The 24,555-nt window shown below is 32.1% G+C and overlaps 1 protein-coding gene across 2 annotated transcripts in view; it reads left to right on the forward strand.

The window, feature by feature from the left end:
- Nucleotides 1–24,555, forward strand: part of LOC145241486 (valine--tRNA ligase-like) — a 387,131-nt gene that overhangs the window by 214,348 nt on the left and 148,228 nt on the right. For both annotated transcript variants that reach the window (XM_080104482.1, XM_080104484.1), the window contains exon 12: nt 2,796–2,877. In XM_080104482.1, coding sequence (XP_079960608.1) covers nt 2,796–2,877 — 82 coding nt within the window. The remainder of the gene's footprint in view (nt 1–2,795; nt 2,878–24,555) is intronic.

Here is a 24,555-nt window from a genome sequence, read left to right on the forward strand (position 1 = left end):
GTTGGTGTTATTTACAATCATTTCATTTGGTAACTGACGGACTAATAATTAGCATGTTTCAGTTTCATTTTAATAGCTTTAAGTAGAAACATCATAAAAACGGCTAAGAAAAATGGTAAGTAAGGTTTTATCATCATAGGAAGTATTATTCTGGTGAACATTATCATTTCTCATGATAACATGAAAAATTGAAGATGGCGACCGGGAAATTCAAAATGCCACCATAACATGATTCAAAGAAATTATTAACAAAATATAGCTTGTAGCATATCAAATGAAAGGAAATTTGTAGATTACAATTTTAAAATAAATTTTATTGTGAATCCAGTTATATAAGTTTTATTTTGATGGACATAGGAGAAATGTACTTATTACTGATTTAAAGACAATGTGTATTAAATTAAGTAGCAGTGTGCGCCTTGTCCAACGCTGAACTTTATGGTGTCTGATATTGCTAGTTTAAAGCGTTTGGTGAAAAGAATATCCAGTGTTTTCTCTGAGAAAGTGATGTTTGAAAATGTTTTTGCTTTTCAGTGAAAAGTGTCTGTTTTTTTTTGTTTTTTTTTATATTCAGTAGAATGTTTTGCTTTCCTGTGAGAAATGTGCGTTTGTTAAAACGTTTTTATTTTGTTTTTTTTTTGTGACAAGCATGCGGTTAAACCAAATTTTTTTAATTGTTTTTGTACTTTTGATAAAAGTAAAAAAAAAAAGTATCATGGTGTGAGGTAAAAATATTGATGTTACTGAATGTTTGTGTTTTTAAAAGAGGTTAAAACAGACAATAGACAAAGCCATCAGGTTATGCATTTTGGGTCAGCAGTTGTAGAAATGATGTTGACAAACATTGTATGTTCACCATCATGTCTGGGTCATCAAAATGTAGAAATGAAGACAAGAAATTTCATTCTAACATATAAAAACTGCTTTGTCTTCGTTAGTAGGTTGTATCTCTATACCACCTAAAGGATTAGTCATGGAAAGTGTTCCTATGTGGAGATGTAGATTAAAGATTAGACTAGCTTGTTGAAAGAGAAAGAGTTCATGTGTGTGTGTTGAAATTATGGTTCGTAGCCATAATGTATCGTCTCCTTAAAGTTAGTAGTAGAAACATGCATCATGAAAGCGCTGTAGGAAGATAAGAGTTCATTTATGTAGCATATTGAAGTCTGATTGTAGTGAAAGATATGCTGGATTATTTGTATTCACGTATTAGTCGAACCCCGGGGTCTGAAAACCAGGGCATCCCAGGTGGATATATGGCAAACTCAAATGTCTAATAGAGAAAGAGAGTGTTGCCATAGTTTAACTTTTATAATCTCGGTCATGTGACTGAGAGCTGGCTTCTGATTGGACAAGCCAGAAAGAAAGTGTATTTAAAATCTTGAGCTGCGAGAATTTGTTCCTGCTGATGTTCCTTGCAGTCCTGTCTGCTACAAAAACCCTAGGGTTATTATTTCTAACTTATGATTAAAATTGTAATTTAATCCATCTGCCAATTCTTAGACACATAACATTTACATGGCAACACCTGACGATGTTACATTGACTAAAACTTTATGCAGATAACAAGATGAGAACAAGTGCCTGATTAATCCAGATAACTGAAGCATTCATATGTCATCTCAAAAATTCAGAATCCCATTAATGTCATCGAATATTTACATAAAAGATAGTTTTCCTTATATTTTTGTTTCCACATAAACTTACGCAGCTGTCTACCATTCTGTGATATGTTTCACAGTGGCATTTAGTCTACATTGTGTAAAGACTTATCTGACCTTCATAAACTATGCATGTATAAACAGAACTCACAAAAGTAGGTTAAAAGTGTATACATGCACAACACATGATTGATTTTTTGATTTGCAAAACTCATTTTTTATTTATGATGGGACTCTTTTACAAAAGAATTCTGAATACAATTATTAAAAAAAATCAACAGCTTCGCCATCCAGATTTGAATTTTGATCCATCTCTTACATTGTTTTAAATTTTTTTTGCACAAACTGATTTTCCTCTTTAAATCTACCAGTAACTTCACTACATTTTTTGTTTGTGCAAAGCTTACAAATACCAGAAAGATTGAATTGTACCAGACTTTCTTTTACAAACTGAGCTGGAGAAATTTGCTCTTTCTGGGTGTTTTCCAACACTACGGCCACTGATATTCACTTTGATCTTGGTAACAGTTACTTTCAAACCTTTTTCTATCATATGAATGATAAAGAATATTATCAGAGGATTGTAAATGATCAATGCAGTGAACAAAATTTGATTGTAACAAGTGTTTATTGATAATAGATTTGAAGAGGGCCATCTTGTCACTTTCAGGGAAGTTCTTGGGAAAAACTTCTGTTCGTGGAGATTCTGCCTAACACACTGGGAAATTTCCTTTTAATTATGCTAAAGAGATAATTTCTTGTTCATGTCTTATCTGGAGGAATCAGATATTGGAGTTCAGTCAGGCACTTTCCATGGATATAACAAAGAAAGACTAGCAATGTCTTTTCTGTGAAAAAGGGGCTGTAGGACCAGAAGAAATCTTCACCCCCACTAAATTATTAAATTAATTTTGAACTCTATCAAGGAAAGAAAAAAATTCTCCAAGCAGCACTTCTTTAAATGTGGCAGCAGCACTCCATCTTAGGAAATCTCTGAATGATATTTGCTATCGTTTTATATCAGAAGTTTGGTATTTTTTTTAAAGTGATACAATGATCCAACCATTTTTCAGCATTTACTTTTTGTAAAAAATATATTTTCTTTATTGATTTCCATGGAGATTTTTATTCCAGTCGTACTAAAGACATCATTGAACCCCTGCTCAAACCACAATGGTATGTCAACATGAAAGACATGTCAGCAAAAGCGATTGAAGTAAGTTATTTCTTTTTTCTTCATTATTTTAAAAATAAATCTTTTTTACTTAAATTTCTAGATAAATATTTAAGTTTTTATACAGTATTTAATTTTTTAAAAAATACTAATCTGTTTCTATATTAGAAGTTTCTTAAAAACTGTTTCAATGATTAAAGTTTACAAAATGAACAGAATTGGTGGACACTTTCTGTTTGTCATCTGATCTGGATAATGTTTATTTGTCATTGATTTTCATTATTTCAAGTTTACAATTTATTCAGTAATTTTTTATAGAATTAAAAAAAATTGGAGAGTAAAATTAAAAATCTATTTGCCAGTTTCATATAAACTAAATTTTATGGGATTCTTATTTTAAACATTTTTTTCTTTTTTTTTTTAAACTTATAAAAACAACTTGTAATAGATGTAAAACGAATTGATGTAAAAAAAAAAAAAAAACTGTCAAGAATTCATCACTAATATCTACATTCACACATCTCCAACAAAAATTAAGATTGGGTACATAATAATGAAAATGGATATCTATATCCCTAATTCACTTAGAAATTCAGGCACCACAAAATGCATCAGAAGGAATTGTGGAATGGACCTTTTTGATCCCCAGGAAGCCACTTGCCTATGGCTGAAATGTGTAAACTGCCAAGGAGAATCTTTTTCTGACTTGTGATTGAGTAAAGAATAAAAGAAAAAAAGTAATGAAAATTTAGTACACTTACAACATATCCTTCCCAGAAGCTTGAAAAATTGTTGAGAATACCCATCCAGCCTACTTTGACATGAGTAACTCAACCATTGGAAACCACTTCCAATTCTGAATGCCAAAAATGTAACCTCATAATAAACTAGCAAATATGAATCCAAACCAACTCTTAACTTTCATAAAAGAACTACAAACATTCACACAACAATCTAAACAATCTTCACCTCCAAATCCTACAAATACAACAAAAGATACTCAAGAATAATATCATCCTCACAAGGCTCTCGGGTAGAAAAACTACCACAAAATACCTAAGTCCCTCTGAAATCAAGACAGTAAAGATTTCTTTAAAAAAAAACAAATTTATTGTATGGAAGCTGCACATAAAGACAAAACCCAGTATAAACAGCCCTCACCCAAATCTAAACATCAGGTCAAGCCATGTGAATGATCCAATCGTGACACAAACAAGAAACAAAATCTACGATTGAAATGCCCGAAATTATACAAATTATATGCATGTTTAGAGATCTTTTTAATTTATATTTTTTATGTTTGCTTTATTTAATAGATTTTCTTGTCCATGAATGGACTCCATATGTCTAGCAAGTTGATTTTAAATGTAGCATAAATAGATTTGACAATTCTATTCTCTTTACCCCCACCCCCGCCGCTTCCCTGTATCTTGCATTTCTTAAAACGTCACTAGACCAACTATGGAACAAAAGTAGCGTTTTCAACGGTTAAATTTAAGAAATTTTTGAACACTGAACTTTATCTAAAGCTAAGACTATTTTTGCTAAGACTAGTTTGCATTGAAGAAGGAAGCGTTTAGCAGATAATTTGTTTAATCATGATATGTATTCTGTTTTATTAAGTGTTAATATTATTCATGTTTATTTCAGTTTTTAATTTATATTTTTCTATTTGATTGCTTTATTTAATAGATTTTCTCGTCATTGAATGTACTCATTATATCTAGCAAGTTGATTTTAAGTATAGCATAGATTTGACAATTCTATTTATTTTTAGTTAGTGAGAGGGGAATCTATCACCAAGCTTTTCTATCAACATGTCAATTGGACTTATAAGTACAATACTTAATATTATCATTTTTTTTCTAAATGAAGAGGAGACAATGCATTGTGGATGCATTATTGGCAGCTCCCATTACTCTCCCTTCTCCTAATTTATCCCTCAGTCCTCATTTTTAATGAGCGATTTTTCTGACAAAGGGAGAAGAAAAAGCTGTATTCTTGGTTGGCAGTATTTTGCATGAACAATCGGCAGAGATGTCGGAAATTTTCTGTTTCTATATCTGTCCATGTAGCCATGTAACTAATAAAGGTGTGGGAGATAAACGTTTTATCTGGGCTGATGGTATCCGCCTGACATTCAGAGACCCGAACCTTGGATTAACCACTAAGGAGGCTGTCCTATCAACAGGTGCAAAGTATTGCCATTTGGTGAATGAATTCTGGACCATGCAGTAGCTTCTGGTGGGGCTTCTTGATACCATATTAGTGGGTAATTGTTATGGCTTTACCTTATGGGTTACAAAAAAATATATATTTCTTTGTTTCTTTTTCCTTCTTACTTTCCCTCTTTTCCCTGCTCTAAGCAAGTCTGTCGACCTATTCTACAAATCCCAAATCTCCATCATGAAAAGTTTCCTGAAAAAATACATGATTAAACCCAGATCTCCAACTTCCAACATAGACCTCTGCTACCATGTCTCCGTCTCCAACATCAGGGGTCTACGTTCCAACTTTCCAGAGGTTGAAACCCTCTAAGGTTACAATCAGGATTCGGTTCTGGGGTTCAGAAAGGAGTGAGCCACTTGCTTGACAACAGCACGTTTCTGCCCTCTTCTTTTCCAATCGACCACACCTGGCCTCTCGCCACCAATGTCACACTGCACAATCTGAACGTCAGCAACGCGAAATACTTTTCAAGAGAAGATGTTCACGACTCTTTTCTTTATGCCCCGTCCAGGGAATTTTTCTCAGCTTTTATATTCTCCTATGTTGTAAAGAAAAGGAAGAGACAGGAAAAAAATAGCTTCTCCCATCATGCCCTGCCTTCCCAAGATGCCCTTCGTGTATATAAATGAGCTAGCCATCCTTTCCTTCTTCTTTCTCAGATAGTGATGCAGATACGCAGGCCTCTCCTCTCACGTTGAGGCCTTTGGGAGAGAACTTCTTGGGGGTTGACGTTTTCAGGTTCATTACAGACATTCTCATCCAGTTCTAAAGAACCACAATGTGGGCTAAGTCGAATTGGGGTGCATCGTTAGCTTCTTGATGGATCTCGACTTCACTGCCATCACTGCGCACCGACAGGGTTACATGATGCAGGTCTAGGATATTCTGGAATACGCCATTCACCATCACATTGTTCTTCGACTGCGTTCCCATTACGACCCCCGCCCTCCCCCAGCGAGTGGTACATTTTGCATTGGAGGGCTTCACTCACACCTCCTCACCCACTTTAATGGTAGCTTCTTCACCCTCAATTCACCCTCATCTACTCATCTGAGAGTCCAGTCTCCAGTCAGCCATATTAACCTGCTTGACACGGCGAAATAGTTTCTAAGATTGCAATCAGGATCCGGTTCTGGGGTTCGGGAAGGAGTGAGTCACTCGCTTGACAACAGCACGTTTCTGCCCTTTTCTTTTCCAATCGACCTCTCACCACCAATGTCACACTGCACAATCTGAACGTCAGCAACGCGAAATACTTTTCAAGAGAAGATGTTCACGACTCTTTTCTTTATGCCCTGTCCAGGGAATTTTTCCCAGCTTTTATATTCTCCTATGTAGTAAAGAAAAGGAAGAGACAGGAAAAAAATAGCTTCTCCCATCATGCCCTGTCTTCCCAAGATGCCCTTCGTGTATATAAATGAGCTAGTCATCCTTTCCTTCTTCTTTCTCAGATAGCGATGCAGATACGCTCGGTACATTTTTTTATTTTTTCTAACCATATACTCCACACACCCAATTACAGGAGACTAAACCAGACCTATTATTCTTAAGTGAAACTGGCATTGGATCGACTATTTCCCTAGATGAGTTTGTAATTAAAGGATACTCTCACTTAACATCCAAATCTGATCACCATGAGCATGGAATTTGTGCCTACATTAAAGATGGCTTTCCATATGGTAGAGACATCTCCAGAGAAGACCCTAAATTACCCTATATGGGGTTGCACTTGCTCATACTACTGTGTTTATATTTGCTCTATATTGCCCCCACAACAATGGAGGTATTATTTTTAAGAACACATTTGAGAAAATTGACCACATCCTGTCTGTTCATCCTTCGGCTAACATTCACATCTGTGGAGACTTCAATGTTCACAATGTGGAATGGTTAACTCACTCAAGCAAGACAGATGATGAGGGGAGGTTCTGTTACGATTTCTCCATTGCGTACGACCTGACTCAGATTGTTCGCAAACACACCCGTGTGACAGTCAGTATGCAAGTCTCCTAAACCTTTTCCTCACAACTTGCCCTGAGCTATGTTCATCTTCCGTTCTGTCTCCACTGGGATCTTCTCATCACTCTATTGTATCAGTTAAGATAAAATCGAAATGTAAAAAGTTCTCAGACATACCTCGCCATCGTATAGTATATCAATACTCTATGGCTGACTGGGATAGCTTCCATACATTTATATCAGATATATCTCTGTGTTCCATGTTTAAGCCGTATGTGTCCTCTATAGTATCAGATCTGACAGAATAGTTAATTGTAGGTATAGAACATTTTTGACATTCTTGACAAAATTCTAGCAAAAACCTAACAGCTAGCCATGGTTCTCTCCAGAATGTGCTGCTACAATTGCGCTCAGAAATCACTTTTCCATTGCTTCCTATGTAACAGATGTACTGAAACTAAAGCCGCTTTCAGGACTGCCAGCAACCACAAAGAGTAATGAAGAACGCGAGAGAGTTGTATGCTCAGTCCGTCAAGTCCAAAGTGGCTGAGCAGAGGTTTGATTCCCACCAGTTTTAGCAAATAGCAAACAGGATCCTGAACAGAAGCGTGTGCTCTATCCCAACTATCATCAATGGACCTAAGGTAATCTCATCAGCATCAGACAAAGCCAAACTCTTTTCCAAGAACTTTGCAGCTAATTCTACCCTATGTGACCAAGGCCGCCAACTACCAGTATTTCCCCCATATCAGAAAACACGCTATGCAACATACAAATATTTGTATGTGATGTTGCCAAGCTAATCAAAAACCTTGATTCCAGTAAACTGACAGCATTCCAATTATAGTGCTGAAAAAACTTCGACCAGAACTAACTCCCATATTTACAAAGCTGTTTAATTGTTGTCTTAAAAAGAATTGCTTCCCAACATCCTGGAAAATCTCATCAGTATGCCCTGTATTTAAGAATTCAGGTGATCGGTCATCTCCCTCTCAGTACAGACCAATAAATCTCCTGTGCATCATGAGTAGAGCTGTGGCAACAACATATTCTTTTAATTGTTTTGACTCTTAAGTATTTCTCTGTTAATATCTTATATGTTTTTATATAGATGGATGTGGTTCTTGGTTGCTTAAGTGTGTCTAACTGTGTCGGATATATATACCCAAGAGTCAAAAGAATGAAAAGAATATTCTGTTGTCACAGTCCTAGTCATGAGTAAGTTACTGGAATCTGTTAAATAGAGAAGTAGTCAACCACCTCAGCAAGACTAACCTTCTTAGTGACATGCAGTTTGGTTCCCGTTCTGCTAGATCTATAGTAGATGTGCTTACGGTTATATCTCCTAGGATTAGCAAATCTTTCAACAGAGACTTCCTTTCTAGGGCAATTGCTCTTGACATATGAAAGGCCATAGATAGGGTATGGCATAAAGATCTACTTTACAATCTCTACCTATGGCATAGCTGGAAATGTCTTCTCAGTTATTTCTCTCTGATAGGCTCATAAGAGTAGTGGTTGATGGGCAGAAATCAGAAGCTCACAGTATTTATGCTGGAGTTGCTTAGGATTCCATCCTGGGCCCAACTTTCTTCCTGATCTACATCAGTGATCTTCCAAATCACATCCTTACATCATTCGTAGACATTTATGCTGACAAAACTACCATCTATGGCAGCACATCAAAGGCCATAAATGACCAAGTTGTCTCTGATTCTCTCTCCTCTGATCTTGAGTACGTGGTACAATGAGGAAGAAAGTGGCTGGTTAATGCATTTAAAACCAGCTTCTATCTTTACATCATCAGTGCTCTGATCCCCATCTGACATCAATTGAAATGAATGGCTCTCATCCTGGAGAGGCTCCATGTTTTGACAAGCTTCTGGGCTTTACTTCTGATCTGAAATGGAACAAATCCATTGCCAAGACTGCTGGAAAAATGGTGGGATCCTTCTATGGATCCAGTATATATCTCACTACTGATATAATTCTCTACCTATATAAAAGCCAGGTACATCCAACAATGGCAGGAGCTGTTAAAAAGACCTTATCCTGCTTTGACGGTTTAAAATAGATTCGTAGCCTCGTAGGGGATGCCCTTTTCTCTTCCTTGCAACCTTTTTCTCACAGAAAAGACATTGCGAGCCTTTGTGTCATCGTTATTTTCATGGCAAGTGTTTGTCTGAGCTCCAATCTATGGTGCCCCCTTGCCAAACTTTCAGGAGAAACACTCGTCTAGCTGAAAACACTATCAATAATTTTTTCCATATTTTCCTCTTTATCTGTGTCTAAACCTAAGCGTAGATTCCATGAACAAAGCTTAGAAATGCACACTTGTGGAACTGTCTTCCGTTTGCCTGCTTTCCCCTTAAGTAATCCAATTTACCAAATTTACACTATTAACGATTACTATGATATTGTCCCATTGACTACTGTACACTCTTTAACCCTTGTTCTTGAGTGGCCTCTGGGCCTTGGCATAGGAGTCACCACTTGACTACAATGTAAAAAAATAAAAACATATCTCGTATAGAATAACTTAGTGTTGCCATAAAACCAAACTGCTCCTTCTTTCCCTTGTAGAACTCAATCACGTTCTACAGAAACAATAATATTCCATAATAAAACAACCAAATTATGAAATTTCCTAAAACATGTTAATCTCTTTAACAAAATATAACAAATGAAATAAAAATAAAACATGTTAATCTCTTTAACAAAATATAACAAATGAAATAAAAATAAAACATGTTAATCTCTTTAACAAAATATAACAAATGAAATAAAAATAAAACATGCTAATCTCTTTAACAAAATATAACAAATGAAATAAAAATAAAACATGCTAATCTCTTTAACAAAATATAACAAATGAAATAAAAATAAAACATGCTAATCTCTTTAACAAAATATAACAAATGAAATAAAAATAAAACATGCTAATCTCTTTAACAAAATATAACAAATGAAATAAAAATAAAACATGCTAATCTCTTTAACAAAATATAACAAATGAAATAAAAATAAAACATGCTAATCTCTTTAACAAAATATAACAAATGAAATAAAAATAAAACATGTTAATCTCTTTAACAAAATATAACAAATGAAATAAAAATAAAACATGTTAATCTCTTTAACAAAATATAACAAATGAAATAAAAATAAAACATGCTAATCTCTTTAACAAAATATAACAAATGAAATAAAAATAAAACATGCTAATCTCTTTAACAAAATATAACAAATGAAATAAAAATAAAACATGCTAATCTCTTTAACAAAATATAACAAATGAAATAAAAATAAAACATGTTAATCTCTTTAACAAAATATAACAAATGAAATAAAAATAAAACATGCTAATCTCTTTAACAAAATATAACAAATGAAATAAAAATAAAACATGCTAATCTCTTTAACAAAATATAACAAATGAAATAAAAATAAAACATGTTAATCTCTTTAACAAAATATAACAAATGAAATAAAAATAAAACATGCTAATCTCTTTAACAAAATATAACAAATGAAATAAAAATAAAACATGCTAATCTCTTTAACAAAATATAACAAATGAAATAAAAATAAAACATGCTAATCTCTTTAACAAAATATAACAAATGAAATAAAAATAAAACATGCTAATCTCTTTAACAAAATATAACAAATGAAATAAAAATAAAACATGTTAATCTCTTTAACAAAATATAACAAATGAAATAAAAATAAAACATGTTAATCTCTTTAACAAAATATAACAAATGAAATAAAAATAAAACATGTTAATCTCTTTAACAAAATATAACAAATGAAATAAAAATAAAACATGCTAATCTCTTTAACAAAATATAACAAATGAAATAAAAATAAAACATGCTAATCTCTTTAACAAAATATAACAAATGAAATAAAAATAAAACATGCTAATCTCTTTAACAAAATATAACAAATGAAATAAAAATAAAACATGCTAATCTCTTTAACAAAATATAACAAATGAAATAAAAATAAAACATGCTAATCTCTTTAACAAAATATAACAAATGAAATAAAAATAAAACATGCTAATCTCTTTAACAAAATATAACAAATGAAATAAAAATAAAACATGCTAATCTCTTTAACAAAATATAACAAATGAAATAAAAATAAAACATGCTAATCTCTTTAACAAAATATAACAAATGAAATAAAAATAAAACATGCTAATCTCTTTAACAAAATATAACAAATGAAATAAAAATAAAACATGCTAATCTCTTTAACAAAATATAACAAATGAAATAAAAATAAAACATGCTAATCTCTTTAACAAAATATAACAAATGAAATAAAAATAAAACATGCTAATCTCTTTAACAAAATATAACAAATGAAATAAAAATAAAACATGCTAATCTCTTTAACAAAATATAACAAATGAAATAAAAATAAAACATGTTAATCTCTTTAACAAAATATAACAAATGAAATAAAAATAAAACATGTTAATCTCTTTAACAAAATATAACAAATGAAATAAAAATAAAACATGCTAATCTCTTTAACAAAATATAACAAATGAAATAAAAATAAAACATGCTAATCTCTTTAACAAAATATAACAAATGAAATAAAAATAAAACATGTTAATCTCTTTAACAAAATATAACAAATGAAATAAAAATAAAACATGCTAATCTCTTTAACAAAATATAACAAATGAAATAAAAATAAAACATGCTAATCTCTTTAACAAAATATAACAAATGAAATAAAAATAAAACATGTTAATCTCTTTAACAAAATATAACAAATGAAATAAAAATAAAACATGCTAATCTCTTTAACAAAATATAACAAATGAAATAAAAATAAAACATGCTAATCTCTTTAACAAAATATAACAAATGAAATAAAAATAAAACATGCTAATCTCTTTAACAAAATATAACAAATGAAATAAAAATAAAACATGCTAATCTCTTTAACAAAATATAACAAATGAAATAAAAATAAAACATGTTAATCTCTTTAACAAAATATAACAAATGAAATAAAAATAAAACATGTTAATCTCTTTAACAAAATATAACAAATGAAATAAAAATAAAACATGTTAATCTCTTTAACAAAATATAACAAATGAAATAAAAATAAAACATGCTAATCTCTTTAACAAAATATAACAAATGAAATAAAAATAAAACATGCTAATCTCTTTAACAAAATATAACAAATGAAATAAAAATAAAACATGCTAATCTCTTTAACAAAATATAACAAATGAAATAAAAATAAAACATGCTAATCTCTTTAACAAAATATAACAAATGAAATAAAAATAAAACATGCTAATCTCTTTAACAAAATATAACAAATGAAATAAAAATAAAACATGCTAATCTCTTTAACAAAATATAACAAATGAAATAAAAATAAAACATGCTAATCTCTTTAACAAAATATAACAAATGAAATAAAAATAAAACATGCTAATCTCTTTAACAAAATATAACAAATGAAATAAAAATAAAACATGCTAATCTCTTTAACAAAATATAACAAATGAAATAAAAATAAAACATGCTAATCTCTTTAACAAAATATAACAAATGAAATAAAAATAAAACATGCTAATCTCTTTAACAAAATATAACAAATGAAATAAAAATAAAACATGCTAATCTCTTTAACAAAATATAACAAATGAAATAAAAATAAAACATGCTAATCTCTTTAACAAAATATAACAAATGAAATAAAAATAAAACATGTTAATCTCTTTAACAAAATATAACAAATGAAATAAAAATAAAACATGTTAATCTCTTTAACAAAATATAACAAATGAAATAAAAATAAAACATGCTAATCTCTTTAACAAAATATAACAAATGAAATAAAAATAAAACATGCTAATCTCTTTAACAAAATATAACAAATGAAATAAAAATAAAACATGCTAATCTCTTTAACAAAATATAACAAATGAAATAAAAATAAAACATGCTAATCTCTTTAACAAAATATAACAAATGAAATAAAAATAAAACATGCTAATCTCTTTAACAAAATATAACAAATGAAATAAAAATAAAACATGCTAATCTCTTTAACAAAATATAACAAATGAAATAAAAATAAAACATGCTAATCTCTTTAACAAAATATAACAAATGAAATAAAAATAAAACATGCTAATCTCTTTAACAAAATATAACAAATGAAATAAAAATAAAACATGCTAATCTCTTTAACAAAATATAACAAATGAAATAAAAATAAAACATGCTAATCTCTTTAACAAAATATAACAAATGAAATAAAAATAAAACATGCTAATCTCTTTAACAAAATATAACAAATGAAATAAAAATAAAACATGCTAATCTCTTTAACAAAATATAACAAATGAAATAAAAATAAAACATGCTAATCTCTTTAACAAAATATAACAAATGAAATAAAAATAAAACATGTTAATCTCTTTAACAAAATATAACAAATGAAATAAAAATAAAACATGTTAATCTCTTTAACAAAATATAACAAATGAAATAAAAATAAAACATGCTAATCTCTTTAACAAAATATAACAAATGAAATAAAAATAAAACATGTTAATCTCTTTAACAAAATATAACAAATGAAATAAAAATAAAACATGCTAATCTCTTTAACAAAATATAACAAATGAAATAAAAATAAAACATGCTAATCTCTTTAACAAAATATAACAAATGAAATAAAAATAAAACATGTTAATCTCTTTAACAAAATATAACAAATGAAATAAAAATAAAACATGCTAATCTCTTTAACAAAATATAACAAATGAAATAAAAATAAAACATGCTAATCTCTTTAACAAAATATAACAAATGAAATAAAAATAAAACATGCTAATCTCTTTAACAAAATATAACAAATGAAATAAAAATAAAACATGCTAATCTCTTTAACAAAATATAACAAATGAAATAAAAATAAAACATGCTAATCTCTTTAACAAAATATAACAAATGAAATAAAAATAAAACATGTTAATCTCTTTAACAAAATATAACAAATGAAATAAAAATAAAACATGTTAATCTCTTTAACAAAATATAACAAATGAAATAAAAATAAAACATGCTAATCTCTTTAACAAAATATAACAAATGAAATAAAAATAAAACATGCTAATCTCTTTAACAAAATATAACAAATGAAATAAAAATAAAACATGTTAATCTCTTTAACAAAATATAACAAATGAAATAAAAATAAAACATGCTAATCTCTTTAACAAAATATAACAAATGAAATAAAAATAAAACATGTTAATCTCTTTAACAAAATATAACAAATGAAATAAAAATAAAACATGTTAATCTCTTTAACAAAATATAACAAATGAAATAAAAATAAAACATGCTAATCTCTTTAACAAAATATAACAAATGAAATAAAAATAAAACATGCTAATCTCTTTAACAAAATATAACAAATGAAATAAAAATAAAACATGTTAATCTCTTTAACAAAATATAACAAATGAAATAAAAATAAAACATGCTAATCTCTTTAACAAAATATAACAAATGAAATAAAAATAAAACATGCTAATCTCTTTAACAAAATATAACAAATGAAATAAAAATAAAACATGCTAATCTCTTTAACAAAATATAACAAATGAAATAAAAATAAAACATGCTAATCTCTTTAACAAAATATAACAAATGAAATAAAAATAAAACATGCTAATCTCTTTAACAAAATATAACAAATGAAATAAAAATAAAACATGCTAATCTCTTTAACAAAATATAACAAATGAAATAAAAATAAAACATGCTAATCTCTTTAACAAAATATAACAAATGAAATAAAAATAAAACATGCTAATCTCTTTAACAAAATATAACAAATGAAATAAAAATAAAACATGCTAATCTCTTTAACAAAATATAACAAATGAAATAAAAATAAAACATGCTAATCTCTTTAACAAAATATAACAAATGAAATAAAAATAAAACATGCTAATCTCTTTAACAAAATATAACAAATGAAATAAAAATAAAACATGCTAATCTCTTTAACAAAATATAACAAATGAAATAAAAATAAAACATGCTAATCTCTTTAACAAAATATAACAAATGAAATAAAAATAAAACATGCTAATCTCTTTAACAAAATATAACAAATGAAATAAAAATAAAACATGCTAATCTCTTTAACAAAATATAACAAATGAAATAAAAATAAAACATGCTAATCTCTTTAACAAAATATAACAAATGAAATAAAAATAAAACATGCTAATCTCTTTAACAAAATATAACAAATGAAATAAAAATAAAACATGCTAATCTCTTTAACAAAATATAACAAATGAAATAAAAATAAAACATGCTAATCTCTTTAACAAAATATAACAAATGAAATAAAAATAAAACATGCTAATCTCTTTAACAAAATATAACAAATGAAATAAAAATAAAACATGCTAATCTCTTTAACAAAATATAACAAATGAAATAAAAATAAAACATGCTAATCTCTTTAACAAAATATAACAAATGAAATAAAAATAAAACATGCTAATCTCTTTAACAAAATATAACAAATGAAATAAAAATAAAACATGCTAATCTCTTTAACAAAATATAACAAATGAAATAAAAATAAAACATGCTAATCTCTTTAACAAAATATAACAAATGAAATAAAAATAAAACATGCTAATCTCTTTAACAAAATATAACAAATGAAATAAAAATAAAACATGCTAATCTCTTTAACAAAATATAACAAATGAAATAAAAATAAAACATGCTAATCTCTTTAACAAAATATAACAAATGAAATAAAAATAAAACATGCTAATCTCTTTAACAAAATATAACAAATGAAATAAAAATAAAACATGCTAATCTCTTTAACAAAATATAACAAATGAAATAAAAATAAAACCCTATATTCTAATAATACAAAAATAAATCAGCCGTTTCTTGGTATTGAATAACTGTTGTCGTCTTATTTAGGAGGTCACAATATTTAGGTGAAAGAGGCCTGATGTTCACTGCGAGTAGTTAAACTATGCATGTACTCTCTGCTCGATGGCAGAAATGTCTGGTTTATTTCCCCAAAATATGGTTTTTCTTTCCTGGGTTAACCTCCAAGGGGTCCCTCAGTTTCCTTTTTCTGCTGGAACAACATATTTTGGTACTAGTTTGAGGGGGTTCCAGGTCAAATGCGTCATACAGTAGGTCCAACGTCTCTTCTGGCAGAGTTTCACTCGTTCAAAGTGTGTTTGCGTATCTGGTTCAAGTGTTTCTTATGCATAGAATGTGGTCCTTCCACCATGTAGACTATACGGCCAATCCTGTTCTTGATTATTCCTTGCTCCCAGAAAGTAATATCTGGAAGAATATTTTTTCTCCCAGCACATAATTCTTCTTGGAAACAGTTGTCTTTGTGGGTTTTACTTGTTTTGGTAATAGTTTGTCAAAGAGTGGCTGTATTTTTATTGTGAACATCACTTCCGCTAGGATTTCATAATCACACGCCCGTGCTTCTGATCTAGCGACATGCGAGTTGTAGATCAGCGCATTCTCCTGCAGGAGGAGGAGGGTACCTTTACTGATCTTGCCCCGCCTCTTGATTTTGATAGCTTCCCTTAATTTCCTCAAAAGTGAAGCATAATAGGCTCCTATAATTGTGGTACCCTTTACCAGGAAATCTGTCATAACTACTCCGTCCTGGTCCCAGAGGACTGTGAGCATGACCTTGCCAGCGGAGAGCTGCATCCTTGCCTTCTTTGGAGGTGGTGCGGTCAAGTGCTTCCACTGTATTGACTGGGATTTGGTCTCTGGATCATAGTGATGGACCCAGGTTTCATCCTGTGTAATCATTCTTTTGAAAAACTTTGACTCCTCTTCTTGGCACATCTCCAAATTCATCCTCGAGCACTCGACGCGTTCTCGCTTCTGGAATGGTGTGAGCAACCTGGGAATCCATCTAACAGACACCTTATGCATATGTAAATGGTCATGAATGATAGTTTCCACAGACCCTGTACTAATCTTGACATCTTGGGCTATTTAACGAATAGTAATGCGCCGATCTTCCAAAATGGCAGCCTCAACTTGACGGACAGATGCTTCATCAATGGCAGAAGGGGGGGTGGGGGGTGACCAGGTCTGGGAGCTGTTTCCACAGACTTACGGCCATGTTTGAATTCACAATACCAGCGTTTTACAAGGTCATATGATGGGGCATTATCACCATAAGTTTCTTTCATTTCATCAAAAATCTCCTGCGGTTTGCGACATTCAACAGGCTCCATTTCACACCTGATTCTGTTCAAACACCTGTAAAACAGAAACCACAATTAGTTCAGAGCTGTAATTTGCCACATAACCCGTAGAGATATAAATCATTGCACATGCAAAATTTCAGCTAGATCAGACTACTGGAAGTGGGTCAGGGGCATTACTTATTGCACGCCCCTGGTACACAGCTTCTGCATGCTTTCTCCTTTTTTTGAATATCTTTGTGCATTTTTTTCCAGTACATGTATGAATGCATTAAACTTTTCATTCTGGTGGCACCAGGGTGTTGTGTGTGAAAATCCTTTAAGATTTTCTTTTGGAGGGTCACTGGAACAATTACTCTCTCCTGATATAATAATACCTGGTTGCATGTTGAGAAAACCTCTGCTACTTGTTAATTAGTGTGTAGTTTTTCCTTGGTTTGTCTTATAAAATCGCCGTTTTCGGCTTCTTTCCTTATATCATCCAGAGTAATAGTTCTTTCACAGTGTTGCATAGAATCGAACTATAATCTCTCTCTGATCGTAGTGATATGATCACCAAGTCTTCAAGTGGTTCACCCTTTTTTGGTATTAACCGGGATAGCCCATCTGTTCTGTGTGTCCTAACTTCTTTGACGGAAAGAACTCCATATCAAAGTTGTAATTTAGTTGTTCCCCATCTTTGGAGCCTGTTTACCATACATGTAGACAACCCTTTCTTTAAGCCAGAAATAGAGATCAGCGGCTTGAGATCCGTTTGAAATCTGTGAAATTTTGTTATTGTGAAAATGATGCTTAAGGATTCTTCCTCTATCTGGGAATAATTCCTTTCCGTAGATAGTAGGGTTCTCTATGCGTGTGCTATCGGTTTTGTAGAACCGTCGGCCATTTTATGCAGAATACATGCACCAATTCCATATGCGCTTGCATAACTTGCAACGTTAATTTCTAAATCTGGGTTGTAATGGGTCAAGATTAGCTTTTCGAATGCCATCTTCCATTCTGTGGTTCAGTTCCAAGCGTTGTCCTTAAGTGCACGCAATGTGTGCATATTAGGAATGAAGGCTTGATAGGAATTATTATTGATAGGAATTAGTTAAGCCTAAAAAACTTTGCAGTCATGTGGCTCAGACATATTTTTTATTGCTATGGATCTTTCTGGATCAGGCCATCTACCATTCCTATCTATTATTTGGTCGAGGAAAAATTCATATTTTGTACCTTAAGTGTGAAGCTATACTCGTTTATCTTTTCGATCACCTGAAAAATGTGTATTTTATGTTGCTCTATAGATTCACTTTTCTTTAGAATATCATCAAGATATCTGATGGAAAAACCAAGGCCACATGGTGTCGATAGCTGGTGCGACTTTGATCCTGAAAACTAACCTATTGAACTTAAATAGTCCCTTGTGGGTGGTAATGCAAAAAAGTTTTGAGCTTTCTTTCTCAATGGGAATCTGTAGGTATGCTTTGCTCTGATCTATTTGTGAGAATATTTTCCCTCCATTTAGTTTTGCAAAAACTTCCTCGGGGCTGGGTAATGATGATCCTTAAGTGCTACATTCAGCCCAGTCGAGAAATCTGCGTAGACTCTGATATCCTTTGATTTTTTTTCTTTACATACACGGCAGCCCACTCGCTGTAGTTTACTGGGGTCAAGATTCCTGCCTTGATGAGTCTGTCCAGTTCTACGTCAATCTTTGGTATTGTAAGGCGTTCAACAGCGATCCCCAATTTGGGATCCTTCGTCTTGGGTCAGTAGATCCCTCTGACCCTGTTGAAACTGCATTGGCCGATGATAGTCTTCTCCAGAGCACTTTAACAAAATTCTCAGCGTGGCAGGCTGTGAGTTGATTTCCACTGAAAATCTATTAGCTTCGCATGCAAGCCAAAAAGGAAGACAAACTCAGAGAGGTTCTAGTCTACTTAAAAGTTAATTCATGAAAATTACAGGTTTTTACATATGTACAATTATCAGTCCATTTTCATTTCAGGAAACACACGTTTAACTTATTCTCTCAAGTTAGCGGTGATGACAACAGACGGGCAGGGGGTGATATCTCTTGATTAGATCATCTTTCCTGAGGTCTGGCTTAATCTGCTAATTTCGGCTCAGGCGTTTGCTTATATTGGGAGGTGATGGGATGGGGTGAGCTGTTCCCCAGACCAATCAGAACTTAACACGTCCTTTGGGGAATCCCCAAATCTTTTGCGTGTATGCACCCCTGCCAAGCTTCCATAGCCTGGGAATCTGGGATCAGAACTCAATTCTATTCACACGCTCCAAAAGGTCAACACTTTCACCTTTCGTACTCAGAAGCCAGGCCAAATAAATGAATGATTTCATTCTACATTTGACATTTCTTGTCATTTTCCCCAAACAATAAAAAAAATGTCATTTTCACAAAAACACAATAAATCCATCCCTTTTGAAAGGTTACTCACCGCTGTCCGGGATCCAATTAACGTTTAACAATCTCAGCCTAAATACCTGGCCACACACATTATTTTAGGGGATCTTAGTCTCCCCAATGGGGAGCAATATCACTTCCTTAGGCGATTATGCCATAGTATAGAGGCAAATGGTATGCTGCATTTCTTTTTGAAGACTGCAGTGGCATTGGCTTGTAACTTCGCCTCTATTTTTGTACAGTGGCCTAGTTTGTCTGAAAAAAAACATTGAAGAATGACTTTCAGATCTTACAGTATCACTGGACAAATATTTAACATAATTAAATCCTTCTTAAATAAGAGAAAAATCCAGGTTGTCCTCTATGGTCGTATATGTAAACAATATGATATAAATGCGGGTGGACTTCAGGGGTTAATCCTTGAACCTTTATTATTCCTAATATTCATAAATGACTTCCCTGCTAAAATTGTTTCTGAGATGGGTATATTTGCTGATGACATCACACTCATGAGGGAACACTAATGAACACATATCTAAGGAAATGGCAAAAACGCTAGAGGATGACCTCCAATCTGTAGTGGAATAGGGACAAAAATAGATGGTCACATTCAATGCTGCCAAGACAAAGCTTGTTTCCTTCAATAATTAAGAGAAACCTTCTCAACCACCAATAGATATGACTAAAGATACATTACCTGAAATTACTTTTTTCAAACTCCTCTGCTTAACGTTCACAGGGAACATGAGTTGGAAAAGATACATTGAGAGCATTGCCAAAGCTGCTGCGAAGAAAGTTGGCTCTCTCTACTGTGCTAAAGCTACTTATGCCTGAAAGTATCCTGTATCTCTATAAGGCCATCATTCGCCCATGTATGAAGTACTGTTGTCACATTTGGGCTGGTGCATCTGCTACTAGTCTCTCGCTCCTGGACAGGGTTCAAAAGGGAGTCACCAATCTGATAGGTCGCAAACTGTCATCTAAGCTTCAACCGCTGTCCGTAATGTTGCATCCCTCTGCCTATTCTACAAATATTTTAATGGTGAATGTCCAACGAACTACAAGCCCTTGTCCTCCCTCGACATAAATACCCCCAAGAAACCCAACAAGCAGCAAAATCCCACCCCTACACAGTAGAGATCCCCAGATGTAAGAAAGCCTTCTACTCTAATAGTTTCTTCCCCAGAACTGCTAGACTTTGGTACTCCCTTCCGAGTTCCTGCTTTCCCAACTGTCCTGACATGCAGAAGTTCAAGTGTAATGTGAATGGACATCTCGCTGCTCAACTCCCTGCATAGTATCCGTGTAACTTATGTCCCGATAGTAGCCCCTACATCAAAGTGGCACTGTGCCTTGTTTGGGGTGAAAATAGAATTTAAAAAATTTAGATGTAAGCAAAATTTAATATTTTCTCTTTATAAATGTACAGTCTTTTTTCTTTCAGAGTATTTCAAGTTAAGTCACTATGAGGGTTGTTCCAAAAGTAAGGCCTCCTATTTCTAATTCACAAACTAAAATGTTCATGACCTCTTGGGCTTCAGAAATTATTTTTCTACACTCATCACAATTCTCAATACACTTTTGCCAGCCTCTTTTGATGCTTCAGCTATAAAAGTCCAGAGTGGGATTTGTCACTTATCTCTGTCGCTACTCTGAAATCGATGAACCCATTTCCTGATTGTGCCGATATCAATTGCATCAGCTTCATAAATGTTTAACAGGTACCAGTGAAAGTTTATCAGTAATATTTTCTTTTTAAATGGAGTAAGTGAATAATGCAAGTTCATAACGGGTTGTTAGTCTCACACCGTCAGTATTTGCGACAGAGAGATGAAACTTTCAAGTCATGAATGCATAAATTCAGCCATCATAACAATACAATTTGCAATCCCTCTGATCCATTACTTTTGGGATGTCTTTCATATATTCAGTGACAGGCGATTTATTTTTTATGTGAAAATATGTTAGTGTTTTTCAAATTTGATTTGTGTAATATTATGTATTTTAATGCATATAAAGATAATCCCATCTTAAAGAAAAGAGGCCACTCATCAATATGGTGACCTTCATATAAGGATTTAACTTGCTTTTCACTAAACAAATTCATGTTGAAAACTTTAGTGAATGAAATACTAAAGAAATCTTTGCTCTATATTACTTATATTGATTGGACTATTATTCTCATCTTGAGTGTTATTTGTGCAACGTTTTGGTCGAATTAGCCTTCGACTGTCCTCAGGCATGTTGGTTGTTCTTTGGAAAGAAAAAAAAGAAAAGGTTACTGGCTCCATAAATATTTTCATATTCTTTGAATTAGTCTGTATCTTATGGTGTTTATTTTGTATTTATAAAAAATTGATTGATAAAGAGGAGGCAAAGGTATAAGCTACGGTATAACTGGAAATGTTTTCTCAATCATTAAATCATTTCTCTCTGATAGGCTCATAAGAGTAGTGGTAGATGGACAAAAATCGGAGGCCTGCAATATAAATGCTAGAGTCCCTCAGGGGTTAATCCTGGGCCCAACTCTCTTCCTGATCTACACCAATGACCTCCCTAAACACATACTTTAATCATTCGTTGACATCTATGCTGATGACACGACCATCTACGCCAACACATCAAAGGCTGTAAATGACAAAGTTCTCTCTGATTCTCTCTCCTCTGATCTCGAGCGCGTGGTTCAGTGGGGGAAGACGTGGCTGGTTACCTTTAATGCATCCAAAACCAAACTCCTATCCTTACATCAACGCTCTGATCCCCATCTGGCATCAATTGTGATGGATGGCTCTCATCTGGGTGAGGCTCCGTGTTTTGACAAGCTCCTGGTTTGACCTTTACTCCTGATCTGAAATGAAACACGTGCATCAAGTCTGTTGCCAAGGTCGCTGGAAAGATGGTGGGATCCTTCTACCACTCCAGAAGATATCTCACTACTGATGCAATTCTCTATCTATATAAAAGCCAAGTACGTCCAAGGATGGAATACTGTTGCCATATCTGGGCAGGAGCTGCTAAAAACAGCCTTTCCTGCCTTGACAGAGTAAAAAATAGACTTTGTAGCTTAGTGGGGGATGCCCTTTTCTCTACCCTGCAACCTCTCTCCCACAGAAGAGACGTTGCGAGCCTATCCTTGTTATTTCCATGGCAGGTATCGTTATTTCCATGGCAGGTGCTCGTCTGAACTCCAATCTCTGGTCCCCCCTCGCCAATCTTTCACGAAAAACACCCGTCTAGCTGAATCCACTGTGAAAAATTTCCCTCACTCTATATCTGTGCCTAAATCAAAATGTGGATTCCATGAACAAAGCTTCTTTCTTAGAACTGCACGCCTGTGGAACTGTTCCGTCTGCCTGCTTCCCACCGGACAACTTGGATGTCTTCAAGTCCAACGTTAACAAATTCCTAATGAACCGCCCCCTTAAGTAAACACTTCATCAAATCTCCACACTAACGTAATGTACTTGCAATAACCCTTATCCCTGAGTGGCTTCCAGGCCTTGATAAGTGGTGATCACTGTGTAAAAAAAAAAAAAAAAAAAAAAATTTTTAGTAAAGATGGACAGAGGATTATCTCCTTCCACCGCCAAAATTTTAAAGGTGTACAATGTTTTTTCCTACAATTAGACGCTTCCAAATGCTTGATCTGCTTAGTAATTTTTCTTTTTTAGCACATGTGCTGCCTCTATGAATTCCATGACCTCGTTAATTATTTTGACCTCGTTTCACAAAGGGAATGTATTCCCTTTTTTTTTTTTTTTTCCATATGTGATCAGCTAGTCCCGATTTTTCGACCTCCCCCTGTGTCATGGCTTTACGGTGTTCTTCTAACCTTATCTTTGGGATGGGGGCGATTGGTCTCACCTTTGTATAGTTTTCCACATTTGCAGGAAATCTCATATACACAGTTTTTTGTCATAAAGGGAGGTTTGACTTGTACTAGGTGTTTTTTGAGAGTCGATTCACTAACTTGCCACCGTGCTTACACTATACACAAAGGGCCTGTCTGAAAAATTTTTTTAAAATATGCAGTCCATATGACATCAGAACGATATTCAAGAGTGATGATTCATACTTATCAGAGACATTTCAATATATCTGAGAACACTGCCAGATACATAAAGTACATTTATAAAAATTGTCCCAGTCATTTCAGAGTTCATAGAGAACAAACTCAGACACACATGTGCATACACACACACATACATACACACACACATACATACAAACACACACCGACAAAGTCTGTTTTATATAACAAAGATTTAATTTGTTGGTACAAATGAAAATAAGGTAAAATAATCCAAGAGCAAAATCATGCATCTATTAATTCATTTCCTTTCAATCACAAAACTTTGTCATTAAATAAGCATTTATTGAAAAGTCAGATTAAATCTACAAATAGTAGTGGAAAAGAATTGGAGTTTGTAATTGAAATAAAGTAGTAGGTGTGTAGAAAACAAATTGGTTTCAGGTGGATGGTAGAAAAAAGGTAGAGAAAAATATAGTAAATATTTGAAAGGGTATTAGAATAGAATGAACGGAATAAGGGTATTAGAATGTCAAGTTGACAATGTCTAAAAAATATCAAGTGGAGTATAAACTTGGATCAATGTATTTTTATCCAAGTTCGATGATTATATCTTTGCCTTTCACACGTATCTAAGAACAATGCTATTTTAAAGAAACACAGTATTTGGATGATGTGATTTTTTTAATAGAATTTTAAAATTTCAGTGGATCATTTTTGTTTCAGGTACAAAAGACTTAACATAAAACTGATATTGACTTTTTTTTTTTTCTACCTTATTGCAAATTTTTCTAT

The sequence above is a fragment of the Euprymna scolopes genome, chromosome 20 (genome assembly GCF_053919585.1).
Source record: "Euprymna scolopes isolate OS-2025 chromosome 20, ASM5391958v1, whole genome shotgun sequence".
NCBI lineage: Eukaryota > Metazoa > Mollusca > Cephalopoda > Sepiida > Sepiolidae > Euprymna > Euprymna scolopes.